This window comes from Phacochoerus africanus, chromosome 8, assembly GCF_016906955.1.
Source record: "Phacochoerus africanus isolate WHEZ1 chromosome 8, ROS_Pafr_v1, whole genome shotgun sequence".
In the NCBI taxonomy this organism is placed as follows: Eukaryota; Metazoa; Chordata; class Mammalia; order Artiodactyla; family Suidae; genus Phacochoerus; species Phacochoerus africanus.
In genome coordinates this window covers 144,947,318-144,972,062 of record NC_062551.1, presented here as the reverse complement: position 1 = coordinate 144,972,062, position 24,745 = coordinate 144,947,318, and the positions used below count along the sequence as shown (strand labels likewise).

General features: G+C 38.7%; 2 protein-coding genes across 2 annotated transcripts in view; one reads left to right on the top strand and one right to left on the bottom strand.

Moving 5' to 3' along the window:
- Positions 1–24,745, bottom strand: part of C8H1orf141 (chromosome 8 C1orf141 homolog) — a 185,593-nt gene that overhangs the window by 89,062 nt on the left and 71,786 nt on the right. The gene's annotated exons all lie outside the window — the stretch shown is intronic.
- Positions 15,480–24,745, top strand: part of IL23R (interleukin 23 receptor) — a 64,207-nt gene continuing 54,941 nt past the window's right edge. The window contains exons 1-3 of the mRNA XM_047788723.1: positions 15,480–15,680; positions 16,793–16,895; positions 20,656–20,952. Of these exons, the coding sequence (XP_047644679.1) occupies positions 16,826–16,895; positions 20,656–20,952 (367 nt within the window). The 5' untranslated portion in view covers positions 15,480–15,680; positions 16,793–16,825. The remainder of the gene's footprint in view (positions 15,681–16,792; positions 16,896–20,655; positions 20,953–24,745) is intronic.

Here is a 24,745-nt window from a genome sequence, read left to right as displayed (position 1 = left end):
CTGGCTGAATGGGTACAAAAACAAGACCCATATATATGTTGTCTTCGAGAGACGCACTTCAGTTCTAGGGAGACATTCAAGTTGAAAGTGAAGGGATGCAAGAAAATATTCCATGAAAATGGGAATCAAAAGAAAGCTGGAGTAGCAATATTCATATCAGACAAAATAGACCTTAAAATAAAGAATATTATAAGAGAAAAAGAAGGACATTACTTAATGATCAAAGAGCAATCCAAGAAGAAGATATAAAAATTTTAAATATATATGCACCCAACATACAATCACCACAGTATATAAGGCAACTACTAACAACCTTAAAAGGAAACATCAACAATAACACAATAATAGTGGGGGACTTTAACATTCCATTTACAGCAATGGACAGATCATCCAAACAGAAAATCAACAAGAAAACACAGGCCCTAAATTACTCATTAGACCATACGGACTTCATAGATATTTATAGAACATTCCACCCCAAATCAGCAGAATACACACTCTTCTCAAATGCACATGGGGGAATTCCCATCACAGCACAGTGGAAATGAATCCAACTAGGAACCATGAGGTTTCGGGTTCCATCCCTGCTGCTCAGTGGGTTAAGGATCTGGCGTTGCCCTGAGCTGTGGTGTAGGTCGCAAACACGGCTCGTATCTGGCGTTGCTGTGGCTGTGCCATAGGCTGGCAGCTACAGCTCTAATTAGACCCCTAGCCTGGGAACTTCCATATGCCATGGGTGTGGCCCTAAAAAGACAGAAAAAAAAAAAAAGGCAAATGCACATGGAACATTATCCAGGACTGATCACATTCTGGGCCACACAAAATCAAGCCTCAGTAACTTTAAGAAAATTGAAATCATATCAAGCATCTTTTCTTACCACAAAGCTATATGATTGGAAATCAACAAGAAAAAACCTGCAAAAAACACAAACACATGGAGACTAAACAACATGCTACTAAACAACCAATGGATCACTGAAGAAATCAAAGAGGAAATTTAAAAATACTGAGAAGCAAATGACAACAAAGACACAACAATCCAAAACATATGGGATTCAGCAAAAGCAGTTCTTTTTTTTTTTCATTTCTTTGGGCCGCTCCTGCAGCATATGGAGGTTCCCAGGCTAGGGGTCGAATCTGAGCTGTAGCCGCCGGCCTACGCCAGAGCCACAGCAACGTGGGATGCGAGCCTCGTCTGCAACCTACACCACAGCTCACGGCAACGCCGGATCGTTAACCCACCAAGCAAGGGCAGGGATCGAACCCACAACCTCATGGTTCCTAGTCGGATTCGTTAACCACCGCACCACGACGGGAACGCCTCTTTTTTCTTGATGAGTCTGGCTAAGGGTTTATCAATTTTGTTGATCTTTTCAAAGAAACAGCTTTTCATTTCATTGATCTTTTCTATGGTTTTCTTCATTTCTATTTCATTGATTTCTGCTCTGATCTTTATGATTTCTTTCCTTCTGCTAACTTTGGGGCTTGTCTGTTGTCTCTCTAGTTGCTTTAGAGGTAAAGTTAGGTTGTTTATTTAAGCTTCTTCTTGTTTCCTGAGATAGGCTGGTATGGCTCTAAACTTCCCTCTTAGAACTGCTTTTGCTGGGAGTTCCCATCGTGGCGCAGTGGTTAACGAATCCAACTAGGAACCATGAGGTTGCGGGTTCCGTCCCTGCCCTTGCTCAGTGGGTTAACGATCCGGCGTTGCCGTGAGCTGTGGTGTAGGTTGCAGACGAGGCTCGGATCCCGCGTTGCTGTGGCTCTGGCATAGGCCGGTGGCTACAGCTCCGATTCGACCCCTAGCCTGGGAACCTCCATATGCTGCGGGAGCGGCCCAAGAAATAGCAAAAAGACAAAAAATAAAATAAACAAAAGGGAGGAAATAACATTAAAAAAAAAAGAAAAAAACAAAGAAAAAAAAAGGAGGGGACTCAAATCAATAAAATTAGAAATGAAAAAGGAGAAGTAACAACGGACATCACAGAACTACAAAGGATCATAAGAGACTACTACAAGCCAATAAAATGGACAACCTAGAAGAAATGGACAAATTCTTAGAAAAGTACAATCTTCCAAGACTAAACCAAGACGAAATAGAAAAGATGAATGGACCAATCACAAGTACTGAAATTAAAACTGTGATTTAGAAACTTCCAATAAACCAAAGTCTAGGACCAGATGGCTTTAGAGGCAAATTCTATCAAACATTTAGAGAAGAGCTAACATCTATCCTCCTGAAACTATTTCAAAAAATAGCAGAGGAAGGAACATTCCCAAAGTCATTCTGTGAGGCCACCATCACCCTGATACTAAAACCAGACAAAGATACCACAAAAAAAAAAAAAAGAAAGAAAGAAAATTACAGGCCACTGATGAACACAGATGCAAAAATCCTCAACAAAGTACTAGCAAACCGAATCCAACAAGACATTATAAGGATTATACATCATGAACAAGTTGGATTTATCCCAGGGATGCAAGATTCTTCAGTACCCACAAACCAATAAGTGTGATATATCACATTAACAAACTGAAGAATGAAAACCATATGACCCTCTCAATAGATGCAGAAAAAGCTTCTGACAAAATCCAACACCCATTTCTGATTAAAAAAAAAAAAAAACCCTCCAGAAAGTGGGCATAGAGGGAACATGAACATAAAAAAGGCCATATATTACAAACCCTCAGCTAACATCATTCTCAATGATGAAAAGCTGAAAGAATTCCCACTGAAATCAGGAACAAGACAAGGATGTCCACTCTTGCCAGTATAATCCAACTTAGTTTTGGAAGTCCTAGCCATGGCAATCAGAGAAGAAAAAGAAATAAAAGGAATCCAAATTGGACAGGAAGAAGTAAAATTATAACTATTTGCAGATGACATGATACTATACCTAGAAAATCCTAAAGATGCTACCAGAAAACTGTTAGAGTTCATCAATGAATCTGGCAAAATCACAAGATACAAAATTAATACATAGAAATTGACTGCATTTCTATATACTAACAATGAAAGATCAGGAAGAGAAACTAGGGAAACAATCCCATTTACCATCATATCAAAAAGAATAAAATACTTAGGAATTTACTTACTATCTAAAGAGATAAAGACCTGTACTTTGAAAACTATTAAGGCACTGATGAAAGAAATCAAAGATGACACAAATAGATAGACATACCATGCTCTTGGATTGGAAGAATAAATATTTTCAAAATGACTATACTACCCAAGGCAATCTACAGATTCAGTGCAATCCCTATCAAATTACCAAGGACATTTTTCACTGAACTAGAAAAAAATATTTTAAAGTTTGTATGGAAGCACAAAAAGACCCAGAATAGCCAAAGCCATATTGAGAAAGGAAAATGGAGCTGGAGGAATCAGTCTCCCTGACTTCAGACTATACTACAAAGCTTCACTCATCAAAATCATATGGTACTGGCACAAAAACAAAAATATAAATCAGTGGAACAGGATAGAAAGCCCAGAATTAAACCCACGCACTTACAGTCAACTCATCTATGACAAAGGAGGCAAGAATATACAATGGAGAAAAGACAGTCCCTTCAATAAGTGGTGCTAGGAGAACTGGACAGCTACACATAAAAGAATGAACTTAGAACACTTCCTAACACCATACACAAAAATAAACTTAGAATGGATTAAAGACCTAAATATAAGACCAGATACTCTAAAACTCCTAGAGGAAAACATAGGCCAAACCCTCTCTGACCTAAATGACAGCAACATCTTCTCAGATCCACCACCTAGAGTAATGACAATAAAAACAAAAATAGGAATTCCTGTCATGGTTCAGCAGAAACAAATCTTACTAGTATCCATGAGGACGCAGGTTCAATCCCTGGCCTCCCTCAGTGAGTTAAGGATCCGGTGTTGCCATGTACTGTGGTGTAGGTCGCAGACATGGCTCAGATCTGGTGTTGCTGTGGTTGTGGCATAGGCCAGTGGATACAGCTCTGATTAGACCCCGAGCAAAAACAAATGGGACCTACATAAACTTAAAAGTTTCTGCACAGCAAAGGAAACCCTAAACAAAACAAAAAGACAGCCCACAGAATGGGAGAAAGTATTTGCAAATGAAGCAACTGACAAGTTGCTTTATATACACCTCCTGCAGCTCAACACCAAAAAAACAAACAACCCTGTCAAAAAGTGGGCAGAAGATCGTAAACAGACAATTCTCCAAAGAAGACATACAGATGGCCAAAAAACATGAAAAGATGTTCAATATCACTCATTATTAGAGAAATGCAAATCAAAACCACTATGAGGTACCACCAGCCAGAATGGCCGTTACCAAAAAGTCTACAAACAATAAATGCTGGAGAGGGTGTGGAGAAAAGGGAACCCTATTGCACTGTTGGTAGAACTGTAAATTGGTGCAACCACTATGGAAAACAGTATGGAGATTCTTCGGAAAACTAAAAATAGAATTACCATTTGATCTAGCCATCCCACTCCTGGCATCTATCCAGAGAAAACCATGAGTCAAAAAGATACATGTACTCCAATGTTCACTGCAGCACTATTTATAATAGCCAAGACATGGAAACAACCTAACTGTCCATTGACAGAGGAGTGGATCAAGAAGAGGTGGTACATATACACAATGGCATATTACTCAGCCATTAAAAAGAACGAAATACCAGCATTTTTAGCAACATGGATGGACCTAGAAATTATCATGCTAAGTGAAGTTAGTCAGACAGTGAGATACCAACATCATATGCTATCACTTACATGTGGAATCTGAAAAAAGGACAGAATGAACTTCTTTGCAGAACAGATACTGACTCACAGACTTTGAAAAACATGGTTTCCAAGGGAGACAGGATGGGGTGGGGGGATGGGCTCGGGTTTCAGATGGAAATGCTGTAAAACTGGGTTGTGATTATAGTTGTACAACTATAATCAAATAAAATTCATTGAGTTAAAAAAAGAAAAATGGGCAGAGGACCTGAATAGACATTTTTCCAAAGAAGACATACATATAGCCAACAGACACAGGAAGGGATGGCCAACATTACTAATCAAAAGGGAGAGGCAAATCAAACCCACAATGAGATATCACCTCACCTCAGAATGGCTATTATCAAAAAGACAACATATAATAAATGTTGGTGAATATATGGAGAAAAGGGAACACTTGTGCAAAGTTGATGAGAATGTATATTCATGCAGCCACTCTGGAAGATAGTATAGAGATTCCTCAAAAAAAGATTGCAATAGAACAACGATAAAATCCAGTAATTCCATTTCTGGGTATTTTCCCAAAGAAAACAAAAACATTAATTCAAAAAGTATATGCACCTCTATGTTCATTGCAGCATTAATCTCAACAGCCAAGATTATGGAAGCAAACTAAGTGCTCATTGATAGACAACTAGGTAAAGAGTTGTGAATATATATTTTATATTATATAATTATTTTATACATTATATATATATATAAATTGGATATTATCCAGCCATAAAAAAAATAAAATCCTGCCATTTCTAACAACATGTATGGACCTAGAAAGTGTTATGCTAAGTGAAACGGTGGATAAAGAATGACAGATACTGCATGACTTCACTTATATGCGGAATCTAAAAAAACAAAACAAATGAACAAACATCATAAAACAGACACAGAGAGAGAGCAGGTGATTGTCAGAGGGGAGAGAGATGGGGCGAAGAGTGAAATACAAAATAAGTAAGTAAATAAATAAATACTGGAAAAATAGAATTAGAATATCTTATTGGATATCTCTGGTATTTTGAGTAGCTTAAAATCATCCTTACAATGCGAGCCTCCATTTTAATTATACATGAAGGCCAAGTGAATGAGAGGCCTCCAAAACTGAGTAGTGAATGTGTGCCTTGATCATGCTATGTTCTATCACTCTTCATCTGAAAAATTCTCTAAAAATTTTTTGGGAGTTCCCTGGAGGCCTAGTTTTTAAGGATCTGGCATTGTATCGCTGCAGCTCAGGTCACTACTGTGGCACAGGTTCTATCCCTGGCCCGAGAACTTCACCACAGGCACAGCCAATAAATAAATAAATAAACAAACAAACAAATAAATAAATAGGAGTTCCCGTTGTAGTGCAGTGGAAATGAAACCAACCAGTAACCATGAAGTGGCGGGTTTGATCCCTGGTCTCGCGCAGTGGGTCATGGATCTGGAGTTGCCGTGAGCTGTGGTATAGGTCGCAGATGCAGCTAGGATCCTGTGTTGCTGTGGCTGTGGTGTAGGCCAGCAGCTGCAGCTCTGATTCGACCCCTAGCCTGGGAACCTCCATATCTTGTGGGTGCGGCCCTAAAAAGCAAAATAAATAAATAAGTAAATAAATAAACAAATTTTGAACATCGTGAAATAAATATAAATATTTTTTATAAATATTTTTCCACTGATTAGAAGTAGCAAACGAATAAAGAAAACTTTTTTCTGCTATTGCTTTCAATCATTTTTAGAAAATAATATAAATTTCCCATCAAAGCCAATGGTAATAATAATAATAATAAATGATAATTCTATTGTTAATAATAATTATCATAGCAATAAACATATACATTAGTAAAAAGAAAGATTACAAATAAGAAATCTAACTTTACATCTCAAGAAAGTTGAAAAAAAAAAAGAATAAATTAAGCTCAAAGTTGGAAGGAAATTACAAAGATCTGAGCATAAATAAATGAAACGGTGACTAGAAAAATAATAGAAAAGATGAATAAAACTAAAAGTTGATTTCTTTTTATTCATGGCTGCACCTGTGGCACATGGAAGTCCCCAGCCCAAAGAATGAATCAGAGCTTTAGCTGTAACTATGCTGCAGCTGCAGCAACACCAACTTCTTTAACCCACTGTGCTAGGCCAGGGATTGAACCTGTGCCTAGCAGCCACCCAAGATACTATAGTCAATTCTTAACCCACTATGCCACAGTGGGAACTCTTAAGAGCTGAATTTTTTGAAAAGATAGACAACATTGACAAACCATTGGTTGGATTAAGGGAAAAGGAGAGAAACCCAACTAAATGAAATCAGGGACATTGCAAACAATGCTGCAGAAATATAAAGGATCCTGAAAGACTACTATGAACAACTATATGCCAACAAATTGGATAATCTAGAATAGATTAAATTCCTCGAAACATATAACCTACAATATTGAATAAAGAAGAAACAGAACATATGAGACCTATCACTATTAAGGAGCAAAATCAGTATCTAAAGAAAAGTTCAAGACAAGACAGCATCACTTGTGAATTCTACCAAACATTTAAAGAAGAATTAAGAGCAATCTTTCTCAAAAAAACTTGAAGGGGAAGGAATACTTCCAAACTCAATTTATGAAGTCAGCATTACCATAATAACAAAGCCAGCCAAGTTCACAAGAAAAGAAAATCAGGGCAATTTCCCTGATGAACATAGATGCACCAATCCTCAACAAAATACTAGCAAACTGAATTTAATAGCACATTAAAAAGATCACACACCATGATCAAGTGAGGTTTATCCCTGGGGTGCAAGTATGGTTCAACACATGCAAATCAAAAAATGTGATACATATTAACAGAATGAAGGGTAAGAATCATACGATCATCTCTATAGATGTAGAAAGAGCAATTGACAAAATTCAACATTCTTTCATGATAAAAACTCTGAGTATATTAGGTATAGAAGGAATATACCTCATATATGAAAATCTCACAAGTAACATCATCTTCAGTAGAGAAAAACTAAAAGTTAAGATTAGGAATAAGACAAGGATGTCCACTCTCATCACGTCTTTCAACATGGTACTGGAATTCCAAGCCTGAGCAATTAGGTAAGAAAAAGAAATCAAAGGTATCTAAATTGAAGTAGAAATTGTTCCTGTTTGCAGATGACATTAGTTAATATAGAGAGTAATCCTAAAGATGCCACCAAAAAATGACGAGAACTAATACATAAATTCAGCACAGTTTCAGAATACAAAATCAATATCCAAAACCATATGCATTTCTATACACTAACATCAGACTATATGAAAGAGAAATTTTTTTTTGTCTTTTTGTCTTTTTAAGGCCACACCCATGGCACATAGAGGTTCCCTGGCTAGGGGTCGAATCAGAGCTGTAGCCCTTGGCCTATGCCACAGCCACAGCAATGCCAGGTCCGAGCCATGTCTGCAACCTACACCACAGCTCACGGCAATGCCAGATCCTTAACCACTGAGCAAGGCCAGGGATCGAACCTGCAACCTCATGGCTCCCAGTCAGATTTGTTTCTGCTGCACCACAACGGGAACTCCCAACAGAGAAATTTTTTTAAAATCCATTTAAACAGCATCAAAAACAATAGAACACTTAAGAATAAATTTAACCAAGGAAGTGAAAGATCTGTACACTGAAAACTGCAAGACATCGATGAAAGACAATGAGGAACACACACAGACACACACACACAATGGAATATTATTCAGCCATGAGAAGGAAAGAAATCCTGCCTTTTGCAACAATATGGATGAATCTGGTGGACACTACACTAAATGAAATAAACCAGACAGAGAATGTTGGTTATAACTTACATGAGCGATCTATAAAAAAAAGCCAAATTCATAGAAACAGAGAGTAGAATGGTAGTTCCCAGGGGCTGTGGGGTGAGGGAAATGGGGAGATGTTGATCCAAGGGTACAAACTTTTGTTTATAAGTTCTGAGGCTCTAATGTAAGCATAGTGAATATAGTTAATAGTATTATATTAATAATATAGTATTAGTATAGTATAAAACATAGTATAATAACATAGTATCATATTTTATACTAGAAATTTTGCTAAGAGAGTAGGTCTGAAGTACACACACACACACACACACACAAGAATAACCATGAGAGGTGATGAATGTGTTGATTGACTTGATTCATTCCACATATGTATACATAATACCAAATCATCACATTGTACACTTTAAATATATACAATAAACTTCACTTTTTAAAATATTCATTATTATTGCATTTTTGATATAGCTTGTCTTTTCTTTAAGTCACTAAAAGTCCAAGGTCTCTTTTAAAGAAGATAGCAAGAAGAATGAAGAATAACTTAACAGGATAAAAATTCTCCCTGTCTCTACTTATAGTTGAATTTGCCTAAATGAAATGTGTACATCATAGACACACCAGCTGCCTCATATTTCAGAATTGATTAGAAAGGATTATACCTCTCCCTTTAAAGACTTCCTGTCCTTAATGGGTCTAATATTATTTAAATGGTTTTAAAATATCGTATATAATATACTCATCCTAAAAAAATTAGGAAGTTGTAGGAAAGCAAAAGGAAGAAAAAATAACCATAATTCCATAATCCAAAGAAACCACTATTGCTATTTTGGTGTATTTTTTTCCACACATGTTTTTTGTTTCGCTAGTATGGGTGAATACTAGTGCAGTGGTCTTCCAAATGTTTTCCTTAAATACCATTAAAATAAACTTTAAAAATTATGTACCCCTTTGCATATGTTTTAATTAGCATCTAAATATTAAACAGAATATTAGTAAATAAGTTTACTTCTTTTTAAATAGACAATAGAAATTACTGAACGGTTTATAAGATGAAATAAGTGAGACTAGGTGTAGTAGGAACAAATATGCCATGATATAACTTTTTCTTTTTTTTTTTTTTTTTGGCCATTTCTTGGGCCACTTCCACGGCACATGGAGGTTCCCAGGCTAGGGGTCTAATTGGAACTGCAGCTGCCAGCCTACGCCAGAGCCACAGCAACTCCGGATGCAAGCCGAGTCTGCGACTTACACCACAGCTCATGGCCATGCGGGATCCTTAACCCACTGAGCAAGGCCAGGGATCGAACCTGCAACCTCATCGTTCCTAGTTGGATTCATTAACCACTGAGCCACGATGGGAACTCTGCCATGACATAATTTGATAACATAACATTTAACTATTTTATTCCATAAAGTACAGCAAACTTGAAAGAAATCAAGTAAAATTTTACACATGAATTTTATCCAACGTGTCTAGGAAAAAATGTGACAGTCCACCAACAATCTCATTTACATTTAAGAGGATAACCCTAAGCTCCCCACATGGCTTCTGATGCCCAATATCCAGAATTTCCAAAATGGACCCCAAAAGCCCCAAGTTGGCTAAAAATCAGTGTATGTCAACAAGGACTGAAATACAAGTATTTTTAGTAAGCTTTGCTTTTCTAAAAAGATATATGCAGTGCAAGAAATGATTAGAAGCCTTATGTGTTTAAAGAAACTTGTTTAGTTATCCAAAGAGTCATCCCTGAAACCAGTATTCCCATTTCTCTGTCTGCTTGGTACCCTGGAGCTAATTATCCCCAGTGTAATGCACAGCGCTGAGATTTGGGATGGATGCCATTCTTTAATAAGAGAAAGAATGACTACTTTGAATCCTGGCTTGTTCTCAGAGAAACCAAATTTAGGAAAGGGCACATTAGCAAGTTGAGAATCTGGAAACTGATCTCCTTAAAAGTACACACGAAGTCTCCAAGAGCTAGAGGTGTGTATTGAAGGTTTTGAACCACCTCCACTTCTTAGCAGTCTTAAGTCTCTAACAAGCCTATAGGAAATAAGGTAAAGTTGACCTTTAATCCACATCTCACAGGAAATGGGGATGATTCAATCAGCAGCTCAGATTCCTCTAACAGAGCTGAATGAGCCATAAGGTGTTTGATACTGAAAACCATTGAGCAGCTGCATGTAGGTTCCATCCTTTGGATGAACCAAAAGATTTATGATGTTTATTTCTCTTCAAAGAGTCTATATAATTCGTTATGAATAATGGCATTGTTAATTCGGTAGTGGAGAAAATTAATAAGATGACACCTCATTTATCTGGCAGATTTGAAAAATGAGTTTTTTCCAGGCAAAAGTGTCCTCAGGATAATTAAAATGTATAACTTCAAGGCCTTGAACTTAGAAAAATAAGTTCTATGTTTTTTGGCCATACCCACGGCCTGTGAAGTTCCCAGACTGCGAATCCAACCCAAGCCACAGCAGAAACCTGAGCCACAGCAGTGACAATACCAAGTCCTTAACTGCTAGGCTATCAGGGAACTCCCCAAGTTCAATATTTTTGATTAAAGCTTTCTGAAATGAATAACATTTTCTGTTATCTTCTTAAATTAAGATTGTGGAACTGAAATTGTACTTTTCGCAATTACTCAGTTGGGAACGTTGAAAAGTAGGGCAGGCCCAGAGGATGAGCTGGGCACTACTGGTGAGGCAAAGTGATACGGTGTGGTCTACACCCACTGGAGGAGGATAGGATAGCACTAGAGGCAGCTGAATGAGGAATGCTGGTACCATAAAAAAAGCCAAAAGATTTATACGATCCGATGAGAAACCAGAGTATTTGGTTCCATAAGATCTAGTTCAGTCACAAGTGCGAGATCAAACTAGAGGGAACAGGCGAGAAACCCAGCCTGAGTCATTGACCCAGATCACGCAAACCGTGCTTTTCATGAGTTGGCATTCGGGGCTGATGCTTGCAAAAGTATGAACCTGAGGCTCCTTTGCAGTCCTCTCTATTCCTCTGTTTTCCTGTCTTTCCATTAACACTTTATTGTTTTTCCTTGTAATTTTGAAATACGATCTTCTTTCTTACTTCAGGGTCCTGGAAAGCTGTTAACATCTTTGTAGTCACAACCCCTACCTAGTCTAGGCTGGCCCCTAGAAAGCACTTAAGGAATACGTAGCCCTTTTATGAGGCCTGTAACAACAGAAAGGCAGGCTGACACATCAATTACCCAAACAAATCTTCACTTCAATAGGACATATAAAGTGCAGGATATTAAAGAGTGCAAGCGTTCTTGACTCCACGATCAGGCCCCTTAATGCAGTATACATAGAAACAACCTCACATAGGCCTGAGGAATGGCTACTGCACAAGTCCATTCATCCTCACAGCAGGCTTGTCTCCTTTCATTCTCAATTTTAAGGGGCCCCCTTATGCAGTTGCCTCCCTTTGGGGTGGTTTAAAGAAGACACTGGGAGGAGAAAACCACTTTCTGACCAACATCTGTTCAACAATAAGACTTTCATTCCACCACGAATTGGGGGAGTTGTTTCAAAGCATAACTCCTGTTATTTGCCTAAGGGGAAAAAAAGCCCTCCTGTCTTATTTTTGTGTTGCCTTTCTAAAGGCCCTCTTCCTTCATCCTGGTTGGATTCGCGACTGCCCAAGGAGGAGGCTGGATACGTGTCTTGTCCCAGGTAGGGAGTGAGGAGGGAACCAGTCACCCTTCGGTCATCGTAGTACAGTAAGCCCTCTCAAATGCGGACACCTGTTTTCCACCCGGGTATAAAGAGATAGTGGGTTGTACCGCTGTATCCTAGTGACCAAGTATTGTGCAGATATGTGCAAATATCATCCCTGAGCATATCTCTATAATAGGGGACTTCCTCTGGTCTCTTTGGGTAGCCTTGCCATCTTCCCTTCTTCAGAAAATAACTCATCCAACCACCCACCAGTCTCCCCACCCTTCCATGAGGTTGATTTCCATTCAGAATTGCTAGATTACCCTGACATAAAATGTTAAGCCTTTCAAATCAGGTCTACCTAATAGGATTTGCATATTTAGTTATACCTTCAAGGGGAAGGCTTAGGAGCTTTACACATGATAATGTTCAGAGAGTCTCCCCTACCAAAAGCCACTTCAAAGAAATGCAGTAATCTAAGTAGAAATAGGGTAACTGCTTTGCAGGCACAAATTCAAGAGAGTTCCCTAGTCCTCCCCTCTAACCAGATTATCTGTCCCAAGCCAGGCCCATTTCAAAATGCCAGGGCTGGAGTTCTCTTGTGGCACTGTGGGTTAAGGATCCGACGTTGTCACTGTAGGGATTTGCGTGACATGGGTTTGATTCCTGGCCTGGAAACTTCCATATACCACCCCTCCCCCCCCAAAAAAAATGGGCTGGGGCTGCCATATCACTTTCCTATAGAGAGGTAGTAGGTCTTCCACCTCTTTTCAGAATCAGGGAGTCACCAAGTTCCCATTTCAGAGATCAACAGTCTACTCTTTTCTGCTCATTCCCACCCATATATGGCTTCTGAATTCTGAGGCAAGATAGATCCCTCTAGGTCTCTTCCTCAATGGCAGACCAGTATTGCCAAGCAACAGTTTAACGGTCTTGGTCTAGCTATACTTTTTAAACAGGAGAGTCCAACCAATCCACTTCAAGGAGTCTTTTCTAGTAGTCAGTCTGTTTATGACAATGTTTGCTGCCTCTGGAAAGGGAAACTGGAGATATTTTCAACTCACAACAGGCAGGTAAATTTATAGAAAAGCACAACTGCATATGGACTACAGTTCTGTTTCCTTCTGTTCTGAAGATCCCTAAAGTGGATCTTTTTTGAAAAGTTGGAAAAAATCTAAATGTTGCATTATAATGTATTTACCCTGATGATGTGTTAACTCAAAATATACTAGTTTAACATGATATGTTTTCAAGATCATGCATTTTATACTCAATCACCCTTTTCATCACCTAGGCCAACAACCATTCCAAACTTTTACAAAAGGCTAGAGAAAAACTGGAAATTATGTAACTTTTAGGAAACAAAGAGTTTATTACTCACAGGCTTATTAGAGGGTGACAATATATCTTCCAAACTGGAATCATTTTGAAAATAAAATGGAGTGTTATACATAATCACCCTGTGACAAGTTTAAATTGGACTGTACTGGGGTCCCCAGATAGTAACCCTGCCAATGGGAAGAAAGCGAAGCTAATGGGTCTTGATTTTTCTGATTAGCAAATGAAGTCAAACCACTTACATGAGACATTACATAGTTGATCCTCATCATTCCAATTTGGTATTATTTGGCGAACTTATTTACTAGCTAAAATTTATTTATAAACTGAAAATCAGTACTTACAGGACTTTGCTGGTCATTTGCAGAGATTTATACACTGGTGAAAGTTGAGACACCCAAGATGCAAGTTCCCAGCTAATTTGCTCTCATACTGTAATCAAGTGCCCTTTCTGATGTCTATTTAGTGTTATATTTTTCACCTTTTGTGCTTTTTGTTGGTGATTTTTCTGTTTAAAATGGCCCCCAAGTATAATCCTGAAGTTGTCTAGTGCTCCTAAGTTCCAGAAGCCTGCAATTACATTACAAAGAACTTGCACGTTAGTTAAGCTTTGTTCAGGAATGAATTACATAGGGCCATTAGCCCTGAGTTCAATGTCACTGAGTCAACAATATACGTTAAATAAGATCTTTAAACAGAAACACACATAAAGCAAGATTATATATTGATCCATTGATAAAAATATAAGCAGAGACTCAGAGGACAAAAAAAGAATCATTAGAATAATTAATTAGGGGAGTTCCCGTCGTGGCGCAGTGGTTAACGAATCCGACTAGGAACCATGAGGTTGTGGGTTCGATCCCTGGCCTTGCTCAGTGGGTTAAGGATCCCACGTTGCCGTGAGCTGTGGTGTGGGTTGTAGATGCGGCTCGGATCCTGCGTTGCTGTGGCTGTGGCGTAGGCCGGTGGCTACAGCTCCGATTGGACCCCTAGCCTGGCAACCTCCATATGCTGCGGGAGCGGCCCTAGAAAAGGCAAAAAGACAAAAAAATTAATGAGTTGGACTTAATTAAAATTAGAAACTTCTTTCAAAAGATATTGATAAAAAATGAAAAACTAAGCCACAGACTAGGGCAAAATATTTGCAAAATGTGTGTCTCCTAAAGGACTGGTTTCCAAGCCATATAAAGAACTCTCAAAACTCAGTAATAAGAAAAACAATAAGCCAATAAAAATGGACAAAAGATTTCAACAGACTGTTCACCAAAGAAAAGATATACATGACAGACATTTTTGGAAACATAGTTAAGAACTACCACTAGCCCCCATTAAAATGAATAAGTGGGTCCTGATTTGCACTGAGCTGTCCATCAACCTCATCTCCACTGTCCAAATTTCCCAAAAAATTAACTGATATCCTTTTCCTCTTCCTTCCTTCCTTTCTCTCTCTCTCTCCCCTCCCTTCCCTTTCTTTCTTTCTTTCGGACCACGCCTGTGCCATATAGACGTTTTCAGGCTAGGGGTCCAATCAGAGCTGCAGCTGCTGGCCAACACCACAGCCACAACACCACCAGATCCAAACCCCATCTGTGACCTACACCCCAGCTCCCATTCGACCCCTGGCACATCATATGAGATGTTCAAAAATGCTTGTAAAATAAATAAGTGTGCAACAATAGCATTTAAACTTTCTTAAGAAACAGGTTTATTGTGAATATCAACCTTGGTTGCAAATTAAAACCACGCGTCATTAGTGGCACAGATTTTGAGAGTTAAAGCATCTATCGGTATTCCACTTCTAGGATGATACAGATAGTTTTAAACTAAGATGAGAAAAAAAAAAAAGTACTGACAAAGCAGTTCACTTTCAGAAATCTGGGTTTTCCCAAATAGTGACATAAGAGCCAGTCATTTTGAACCGGGCAGTTTGAGTTCCTCTTCAAGAATCTGAAATGTAGGTCGGGGCTTTGCTGACATTTCCATTTGCCTCACTGCTGAACATCTGAAGTGATCGTTGATGGGTAGGCAGAAAAGAAAGAAGACGTGATAGAGGCAAGAAGGGTAGCAGCCTGGCTCTGAAGTGGAATTATGTGCTTCAAACAAGGTGAAAGGTAAAGAGACACAGATCATCTACATACTCAAAAAAACAGCTATATTTCCTTCTGGAAATACATGGGCCAAGATGTTTTTCCTCTTCTAAGTTCTTGTGATAGTTCCTACAGTGGTTACTGATGAATGTTTGAATTTGTAATATTGTCTGACATCACATCGCTTTAAAACAATATTATTGCATATATTCTGTGAGGTGAAGAGTTAACTTCTAACTATCTTAGGGCTTGTTTGCCTATTATTTTTAAAGAGAAGATCGACGATGACTAACAAATTACGAAAGGGATCCCAAGAGTCATACGTCATGGGGACCCCAGTTTTAAAAAATGGTATCAGAATCTTGTGCGCTGTGATAATTCATGAGCTTTGTTGTTTTATATGAAAGGCTCAAGTTTTATTAAACAGGTTAAAATAACTGAATAATGTTGACTATTGGATAAATGAATTGTCCAATAAGGTAGGTAACTGATTAACTGAGTATCTAACCACAGTTGTAAATTAGTGGCAATATTGTTTGAAATGTCTATGATGTGTTTCTGATGAGCTCTCTACAGATAAAAGGGTTTTCTGTGTCTTTAACTGGTGATAGCACATAAGCCTTTGTCTCACTTCCTCTTTCTTCATTTTGAAAGACTTTTCTCTGGAAGTTCTGAGATTTTTGGCTTTTCCTAAGTTTTACCCATCAAAGACTGATATTTCTGGAGCTTGAAAGGTATGTAAACCTCGAAAGGCATGTAGACTCTTCAGGAAAAGAATGAAGCATCAGGTGTTAGAGCAGAAAGAGATTACTGATGAGAGAGACACGATTAGAAGGAATTGTATTTTATCAAGGGTCAAAATGCCCTACTATGATAATCCAGAGTGATTTTGAAGGGTATGAAATTCCCTTCTTTTGCTTTATTCCTCCACCTCTATTTATTATACCTCCTCACACACCAGTGACTCTTCTTTGCCCTGTTTCCTTCCTCCCTCCTTTTTTTCCTTCTTCCCTTTCTTGTCTTCCTAATCAAAGATCTCATCAAAAACAACTGCTAGAAAAAAAGCTTATTTTATTATGACTTTGTTGTTGTTCTATAAAATATTACCATTTACACATTTTTCATATTTTTTCTAGAAAGCGACAAAGAGCACTTTCCTGCTTTCAGGCATGAATCAGGTCACAACTCAATGGGATGTGGTCATAGCTCTTTACATATTCTTCAATTGGTGTCATGGAGGTACGGTATTTTCAGTACCTATTACTATCTTTTATTCAAATAAAATATTGAGTGTTTATTATGTTCATGGCATTATATCAGGAGCTCTGAAGAGTCAAAAATTATTAGAGTGGGAAGATTATACGCACACAAAAAAAATTACGTGGCATGGAGTTCCCGTCGTGGACAGCAGAAACGAATCCAATTAGGAACCATGAGGTTTCGGGTTTGATCCCTGGCCTCACTCAGTGGGTTAAGGATCCAGCATTGCCGTGAGCTGTAATGTAGGTCAAAGACGAGGCTCAGACCTGGTGTTGCTGTGGCTGTGGTGTAGGCCGGCAGCTGTAGCTCCGTTTAGACCTCTAGCCTGGGAACCTCCATATGCTGCTGGTGCGGCCCTAAAAAGCCAAAAAAAAAAAAAAATACGTGACATGAAATAAAGTCAACCTCCCTGCTAATGTAGGATTCCTTTATCAAGCATCTCTAGCAGACAGACCTTGAATTCATATGCCAACATTTTCCCAAAGGAGTTTATTATTTTGAGTTGGCATATTCTATCTTTGGACAATTGTAATCTGTATGATAATTCATCAAACTTTTTTTTTTTTTAAGGGCCGCACCCAAGGCATATGGAGGTTCCCAGGCTAGGGGTCGAATCTGAGCTGCAGTTGCCAGTCTACGTCACAGCGAGAGCAATGTCAGATCTAAAGTGTGCCTGTGATCTACACCACAGCTCACAGCAGCACCAGATCCTTAACCCACTGAGTGAAGCCAGGGATCTAACCTGTGTCCGCATGGATACTAGTCAGATTCATTTCCGCTGAGCTGCGTGGGGAACTCCCAAACATTTGAACTTAATTCAATTCCACAAATCATTTGTTGTTGGTTACTATGTGGCAGGTGTTATGCTGAGCCTTGTCTTCCTCACAACACATTGGTGCAGCAGTATTATGTGCTGATATGACTCCTGCCTTTTAATTCACACACGCACACACCTGACACTATGACAAAGGCACATGCAGGTTTTAGGAATCCAAGAAGATCATCCAAAACTTCAGGCAAGGAAGACATTGGCATTTGAGAGTTTCTACGGGGGGCACAGGGTCCTGGGCAGATGATAGGAATTCATTTACTAGGAGGTAAGCAACACCAAGGCGGCGTTCTAGACCTTGAAGGAAGCTTTGCAAATCATGCAAGTTACTTAGATTAGTGACAAAAGCAAAACTGTCTTCTGTCAGTCGGGACGCACATATTAGAGATAGAGAAGTAACCCCACCACGAGAACTAGAATCCCTCGAGCAGGAGACCGGACACTTCCAGAGTCAGACCAACAGCTATCCAAGAAGATTTAGGAGAAACAATGCACCAGCTACTTTTTCCAGTTCCTGGAAATTTGCAAATGATATGTAGGAGTTCTGTTTATGTATCCAAGTGATTAATATAAAGCATAAAAAAGCAAGACAAGACCATGTGATATATGGAACTACAGACCTTCCAGCTATCCATTAGAAATTACTTTATTATTATTGTTCAATCTACTCTGAATATTTTTAACATCATCCAGACTACATTTTCTAAGTTTTCTGCTACAATGATATGTTAATCCTTTTCAATAACTTTGCTGAAATAAAAAATATACTGTTTAGCATTTCTCTGATCTATCTAAAAAAAAGAAATTAACATATTTATATAGCTTATTTTAGCATATTAAAAAGAGAAGTTAAAATATATTTGTATGATTTATTCTTGTATAATCCATATTGACTCCTACCAATTACTGATTTTTTTTCTGTGTACCAAAAAATCATTGATTTACTAATTCATTCCAGAATGTTGTGAAGCTCAGTGGTTCAGTGTTCTGGGGTTTTTCTTTATTCCATTTTTGAAAACCAGGATATTTGTCCAAATCTGGAGACTTCTGACATTGTTTATATTTTCTATGGATTCTCAAAACACTACTCATAATGGTTTCATGATAGTATTCACATATAAGGTGCTGAGATGCAGTTTGTCTGAATTTGAATTGTTGAACTTAAAGCAGTCAGATGCTTTCTTAAAACTTCTTTTCATCTCTTCAGCTTCAATTCCCTGTTGATAATGATGGAACTATTTTTATCATTACTTCAACTTTTAAATATTTATTATTTATATGTAAATGTCCACTACATAAATAGACATTCAATTACATTTATATTATACAAAAAGTTAATTCTTTAAGCTTTGAATTTCAAAGAGAAGGATATTAAAAATCCAATACTGCGAGTTCCCATCGTGGCTCGGCAGTAACCAATCCAACTAGTATCCGTGAGGACACGGGTTCAATCCCTGGCCTCGATCAGTGGGTTAAGGATCTGGCGTTGCCATGAGCTGCAGTATAGGTCCCAGATGTGGCTCAGATCTGGCATTGCTTTGGCTGTGGTGTAAGCCAGCAGCTGCTGCTCCGATTCAGCCCCTAGCCTAAGATCTTTCACATGCCACAGTGTAGCCCTAAAAAGCCAAACAAACAAACAAACAAACAAAAAAACAAAAAAAAACCCAAACAAACAAACAAAAAAAACCTGACCTTTAAAATATGACTATTTGGATGAGGTTTTCAGATTTATTTATTTTTAATGGCCACACCTGTGGCATATGGAAGTTCCTGGGCCAGGGACTGAATCCGAGCCACAGCTTAGGCAACACTGGATCCTTTAACCCACTACAACAGGCCAGGGATCAAACCTATGCCTCTTCAGCCACTTGAGCTGCTGCAGTTGAATCCTTAACCCACTGCACCACAGTGGGAACTTCCTGGGATATTTTAACACAAGTATTTCCAGAAAAAGCCTAAAATAAAATTTTCCTTGATATGAATTTAATTGATATTGCATTGCACTGTCATTTGAGTTTATGTAAATGATTTTAAATTATTGGATTTTGTTTGTAAAAACAACACATTATTATGTAATTTTTAAAACACAGAAATATATAATTAAAAATTTAAAAATTACTCTAATGATTACAGAGATGATCATTGTTAATATTTCAGTGTATTTCTCTTCATTTATTTTTAACGTTGAGCTTATACTAAATGTTTTGCACCTTGTTTTTTAATTTAAATTATATCCTGAACATTTTCCCATGTTATTAAATTAATGATTAATTTTAAGTAGTTATCAAGCAATAAATTTTTCCATTAATAAGAGTATGATTTTATCCATTAAACTCATAATATTCTGATAAATGTAGCCTATATCTATAAAAGAATTAAAGATTGAGTAGCTAGAGAATTGAATTCTGCAGTGCCAATTGTTACTGCCTTTTTTTTTGGCTGCACCTGTGACATGAAAAAGTTCCCAGGCTAGGGATCAAACCTGCACCACAGCTATAACCAGAGCCACAGCAGTGATGATGCTGGATTCTTAACCTGCTAAGCCACCAAGGAACTCCGCCAATTGTTATTTCTAACGCTGCCTTTGAAAAAACAGGGTAACCTAAAAATGCCTCAGTCCTCATTTTTAATGTAGGAGAGCTTATTATATTTGCTCTTTGGACAGTTAAGAGAAGCTGAAAAGCTGAGAGCCGACTCTGGTCTTGTGTCACGCTGCTGAATGTCAACAGAACATGGTAAAAACACACTCTAATGAACTAAGTAATTAAGTGATCCACTGCTTCCTGAAACTCTTTTCCAATGGAAATCATTCAATTAATTGAAAAAATTTTAATGCCATAGCATATTTTTGTGACTCTCTTGCTTTAATGTTTTACATTGAATTTTTAATTTTATTGATTTGTTTTCCAGGGATTACAAATATAAACTGCTCTGGCCACATCTGGGTAGAACCAGCCGCAGTTTTTAAGATGGGTGTGAATATCTCTATATATTGCCAAGCAACAATTAAGAACTGCCAACCAAGGAAAATTTACTTTTATAAAAATGGCATCAAAGAAAGATTTCAAATCACAAGAATTAATAAAACGACATCTCGTCTTTGGTATAACAACTTTCTGGAGCCACAAGCTTTTGTATACTGTACTGCTGAATGTCCTGGATATTTTCAAGAGACACTAATATGTGGAAAAGACATTTCTTCTGGATGTAAGTGTTGGGGTGCACTCAAAATCCAAATGAAAGTCTAACAATTAACTGGTAATTACCAATCTTGCTAAAATGGAGGCAAACTGGAGTTCCTGTCGTGGTTCAGTGGTTAACAAATCCAACTAGGAACCATGAGGTTACGGGTTTGATCCCTGGCCTCGCTCAGTAGGTTAAGGATCCGGCGTTGCCATGAGCTGTGGTGTAGGTTGCAGATGCGGCTCCGACCTGGTGTTGCTGTGGCTCTGACATAGGCTTCAGCTCTGATTAGACCCCTAGCCTGGGAACCTCCACATGCCTCAGATGCAGCCCTAGAAAAAGACCAAAAAAAAAAGGAGGCAAATTAATACAGTTCACATATTAGTTTAATGCAGGAATTGCAAATTCAAATGTCTCCAGGGGCCAGGCTGGTGAAATACATGAGGAAAGGAGGCTGGTAGGAACAGTGCAGAGAGGAAGCTCACCAATAGTCTACAGGCACTGGCACAGCCACTGCCTGGCTCCAGCATTTATGAGGGCCCAGTATTCCTAGATCTTTTGATTCTTCAAGAGGGCAGAAGTATGAAATTTCAAGAAGAACTCCACAAATTTTTAAATGTTGCCAATACATTAAAAAAAAAAACATTTTTTCAACACTAGCCTGGCCACGCACAGCATATGTGAGGGAGAGCCACTTCGGATTTCCAGTGTTGCCCTTTTCATCTGTTTTTCACTTACTCTTTTGTCTTCCAACCTAATGTCATCAACTTTGAAACAGATCCTATTGAGAAATTTTGAGGCGAAGATTTAGGAAGAAAAAAGGCAGTTGCACCATTCGCTTTGTGTCCAGGCTATACTTCTTATCAGCCAGGGAGTTGCTTCATCAGTCTGAGCCTCAAGTCTTTGCCTGTAAAAGGCAGCTCATTATATCGGCTATGGTAAGCACTGACTTTCAATAATCTTATTTGAAGGCATATTTTACACTTTAAAAATATGACATTAATGGGCCTACATCTTTTTAAAGGCATAAAACATGGGGAGGTTCTGATACAATTCCCTGCTCCTAAAGTCACTGCCCCAAGTGTGAATCACTGTGTTTGGGGCTCTAATTATTAAGAAAAAATTAATCAAGATAATCTTAAAAATATTTGCTAAATTCAATTTGCATTCGTAGTATTCTAGGGTGTTTAACTTACTATAGTGACACGGACTGACTTATACAATTATATACTTAATTCTTGGTTCTACTATTATGAAGGAAGAATCAGTAAGTTTGGCACCATTTTAATCCAAAGATTCACCTGATCCATGTTCAGTGAAAGAGAGGACTTTGGATCTTTGCCTTTCTCCATACTTTTGAGAGTCAGATCTAAGGCTTAACTCTGGGCACCTGCACTCGTGATTTTCAGGCAAGAAGAGCTGTGGGCGGTGGCAGAGGTGAACTGAGGAAAGAAATTAGTAGTTGTTGGAGTCAAAGAAAAACTCAGCAAACATATATGCCTTAAACTATAAATAACAGGCTAACCTTGCCCTAAATTGTGGGAATTGAAACCCCAGGTAGACATTTTATCTGTGGCATGAGGACTTCTTAACTTGTCCACATCCTCAGGAAACAGAAATAACCCTTTGTGCTTAAAGACTATTTAGCCTTTAGGGGTGGGGGTGGGATGTTGAGAGACGATTTCTCTGAAGGGCAAATGAGCAACTGTCATACTTATGGGGAAAGGTGAGTTCATTTAAGCCAGAGGAAGCAAGGAGGCGAAGAAGCACGGCCCCCTTCCCTCTGCTGCAGTCTGGGTGACAGATCACTGCAAACCGCTCTCCCAGTGCTGGCTGAGGCCCTCTGCCCCCAAACGCAGCACCCGACAATGTTCAGGGCCCGGAAGTGGTCTCCGTTCCCCTTCTAGGACAGCAAATTAGAAGTACTTACATTTGCTGCTGCTGGCTGCTTAGAAAGAACATCACTCATTTCCCTTATGACTCTGAGAGTGGTACCTTCTTACACAGGCCTCTGGTTAGGAGTGTGAAAGTGTAACTGCCATGTAAGAATTTACTCAAAGCCCTGGATTCAAGAACCGCTGTATAATCGGGCTCTGAATTCTTAGCAAACAAAACTTGCTATCTAAGTAGGTCAAGGAAGGGTTTTTGAGGGTTTTTGTGGTCTTCTAGAAATCACATTGCTTTCACTGGATCACTTTGATTACAGAATATTCATCCTGTGAGCTTTACTCTGTTAAGTTATCATCACTGTTCTGAACGAAGGGATGATATGCACTTTTTTAGGCTGGAGACAAACCATAAAAGACAGAGAGAAGATAAATGAATCGTTGCTTTTCCTCAAAAGATATGCAAACATATCTAAAAGGTTCTCTACTGTAATGTGTTATTTGTGAAATACAATGATGGTCACAATTTTCATTTTTAGCCATAATCTTAAACACTTCTTTTTTTTTTAATTTATTTTTATTGAAGTATAGTTGATTTCTTTTTTCTTTGGCTTTTTAGGGCCATACCCTCAGCATATGGAGGTTCCCAGGCTAGGGGTCAGATTAGAGCTATAGCTGCCAGCCTACACCACAGGTCATGGCAATGCCAGATCCTTAACCCACTAAGCGAGGCCAGGGATTGAACCTGCGTCCTCATGGGTGCTAGTCAGATTCGTTTCCACTGCACCAGGATGGGAACTCCTTAAACACTTCTTAGATTCCTCTATGTAACTAAAGGCACACACGATATGAAAAGTTCATCTATCAGAGTCACAGCAATCGTGGGATAAAACATTATAAGAATGATATTTTTATTCATATATATGAATTTATTTAAATTAATTTAAAAACTAGTCATGGAACAGTCATATTTTCCCTAATTAATTTATTTAAAAATTTAAATATCTGGAGTTCCCGTCGTGGCGCAGTGGTTGACGAATCCGACTGGGAACCATGAGGTTGCAGGTTCGGTCCCTGCCCTTGCTCTGTGGGTTGACGATCCGGCATTGCCGTGAGCTGTGGTGTAGGTTGCAGACGCGGCTCGGATCCCGCGTTGCTGTGGCTGTGGCGTAGGCCAGTGGCTACAGCTCCGATTCGACCCCTAGCCTGGGAACCTCCATATGCCGTGGGAGCGGCCCAAGAAATAGCAACAACAGCAACAACAAAGACAAAAAAAAAAAAATTTAAATATCTTTGACTTGAATTTTAACCATCTGTGATCTCTTTTTGTCATGGCGACAGAAGTAGGCTTATCATCCAATAAAAGGCCCTAAACACTCATCTTTAACATTGCTATCAAGTCTCATCAGTGACACAATAGGCTGGTCTGTGCACCCCTTGGGTAAGGAATTGCAGAGTGATCTTTGCCGAAAGCACTGTTTCTCTCTTTATTTTAAATTCTTCTCATAATCATTTTATTAATGGAGTCATGAAATGCACTTCAAAGAGTGATTGGTATCCACCAAAAATGTGTTAAATGATAGGATTCAGAGAGGAGGGGGAGCACCCACTCTGCCTTCAGGAAGCTCCCCGTAGAACCTGACCCTCGGCTGGATTCTGAATTAACAAGAAACCTGGGACCCCGCCACCCTCAGGGGAGGGGTGCAATCAGTAGGAGAGCATGTGGTATTGTGACATCTGGCTGCACAGCAGGTTTTTGTCTGTGAACACTGAATAAGCTGGCAATGAGATCTAACAATACCAACTTCTTAACCATACTCCTAGTCCCACCTTTACACAGCTTCACATTTACACATATTGCATTTGTTTGCATGTATGTATATAATCTATTTGATCTTTTCAAAGTGAATTAGTTACTAGACAGAACCCTG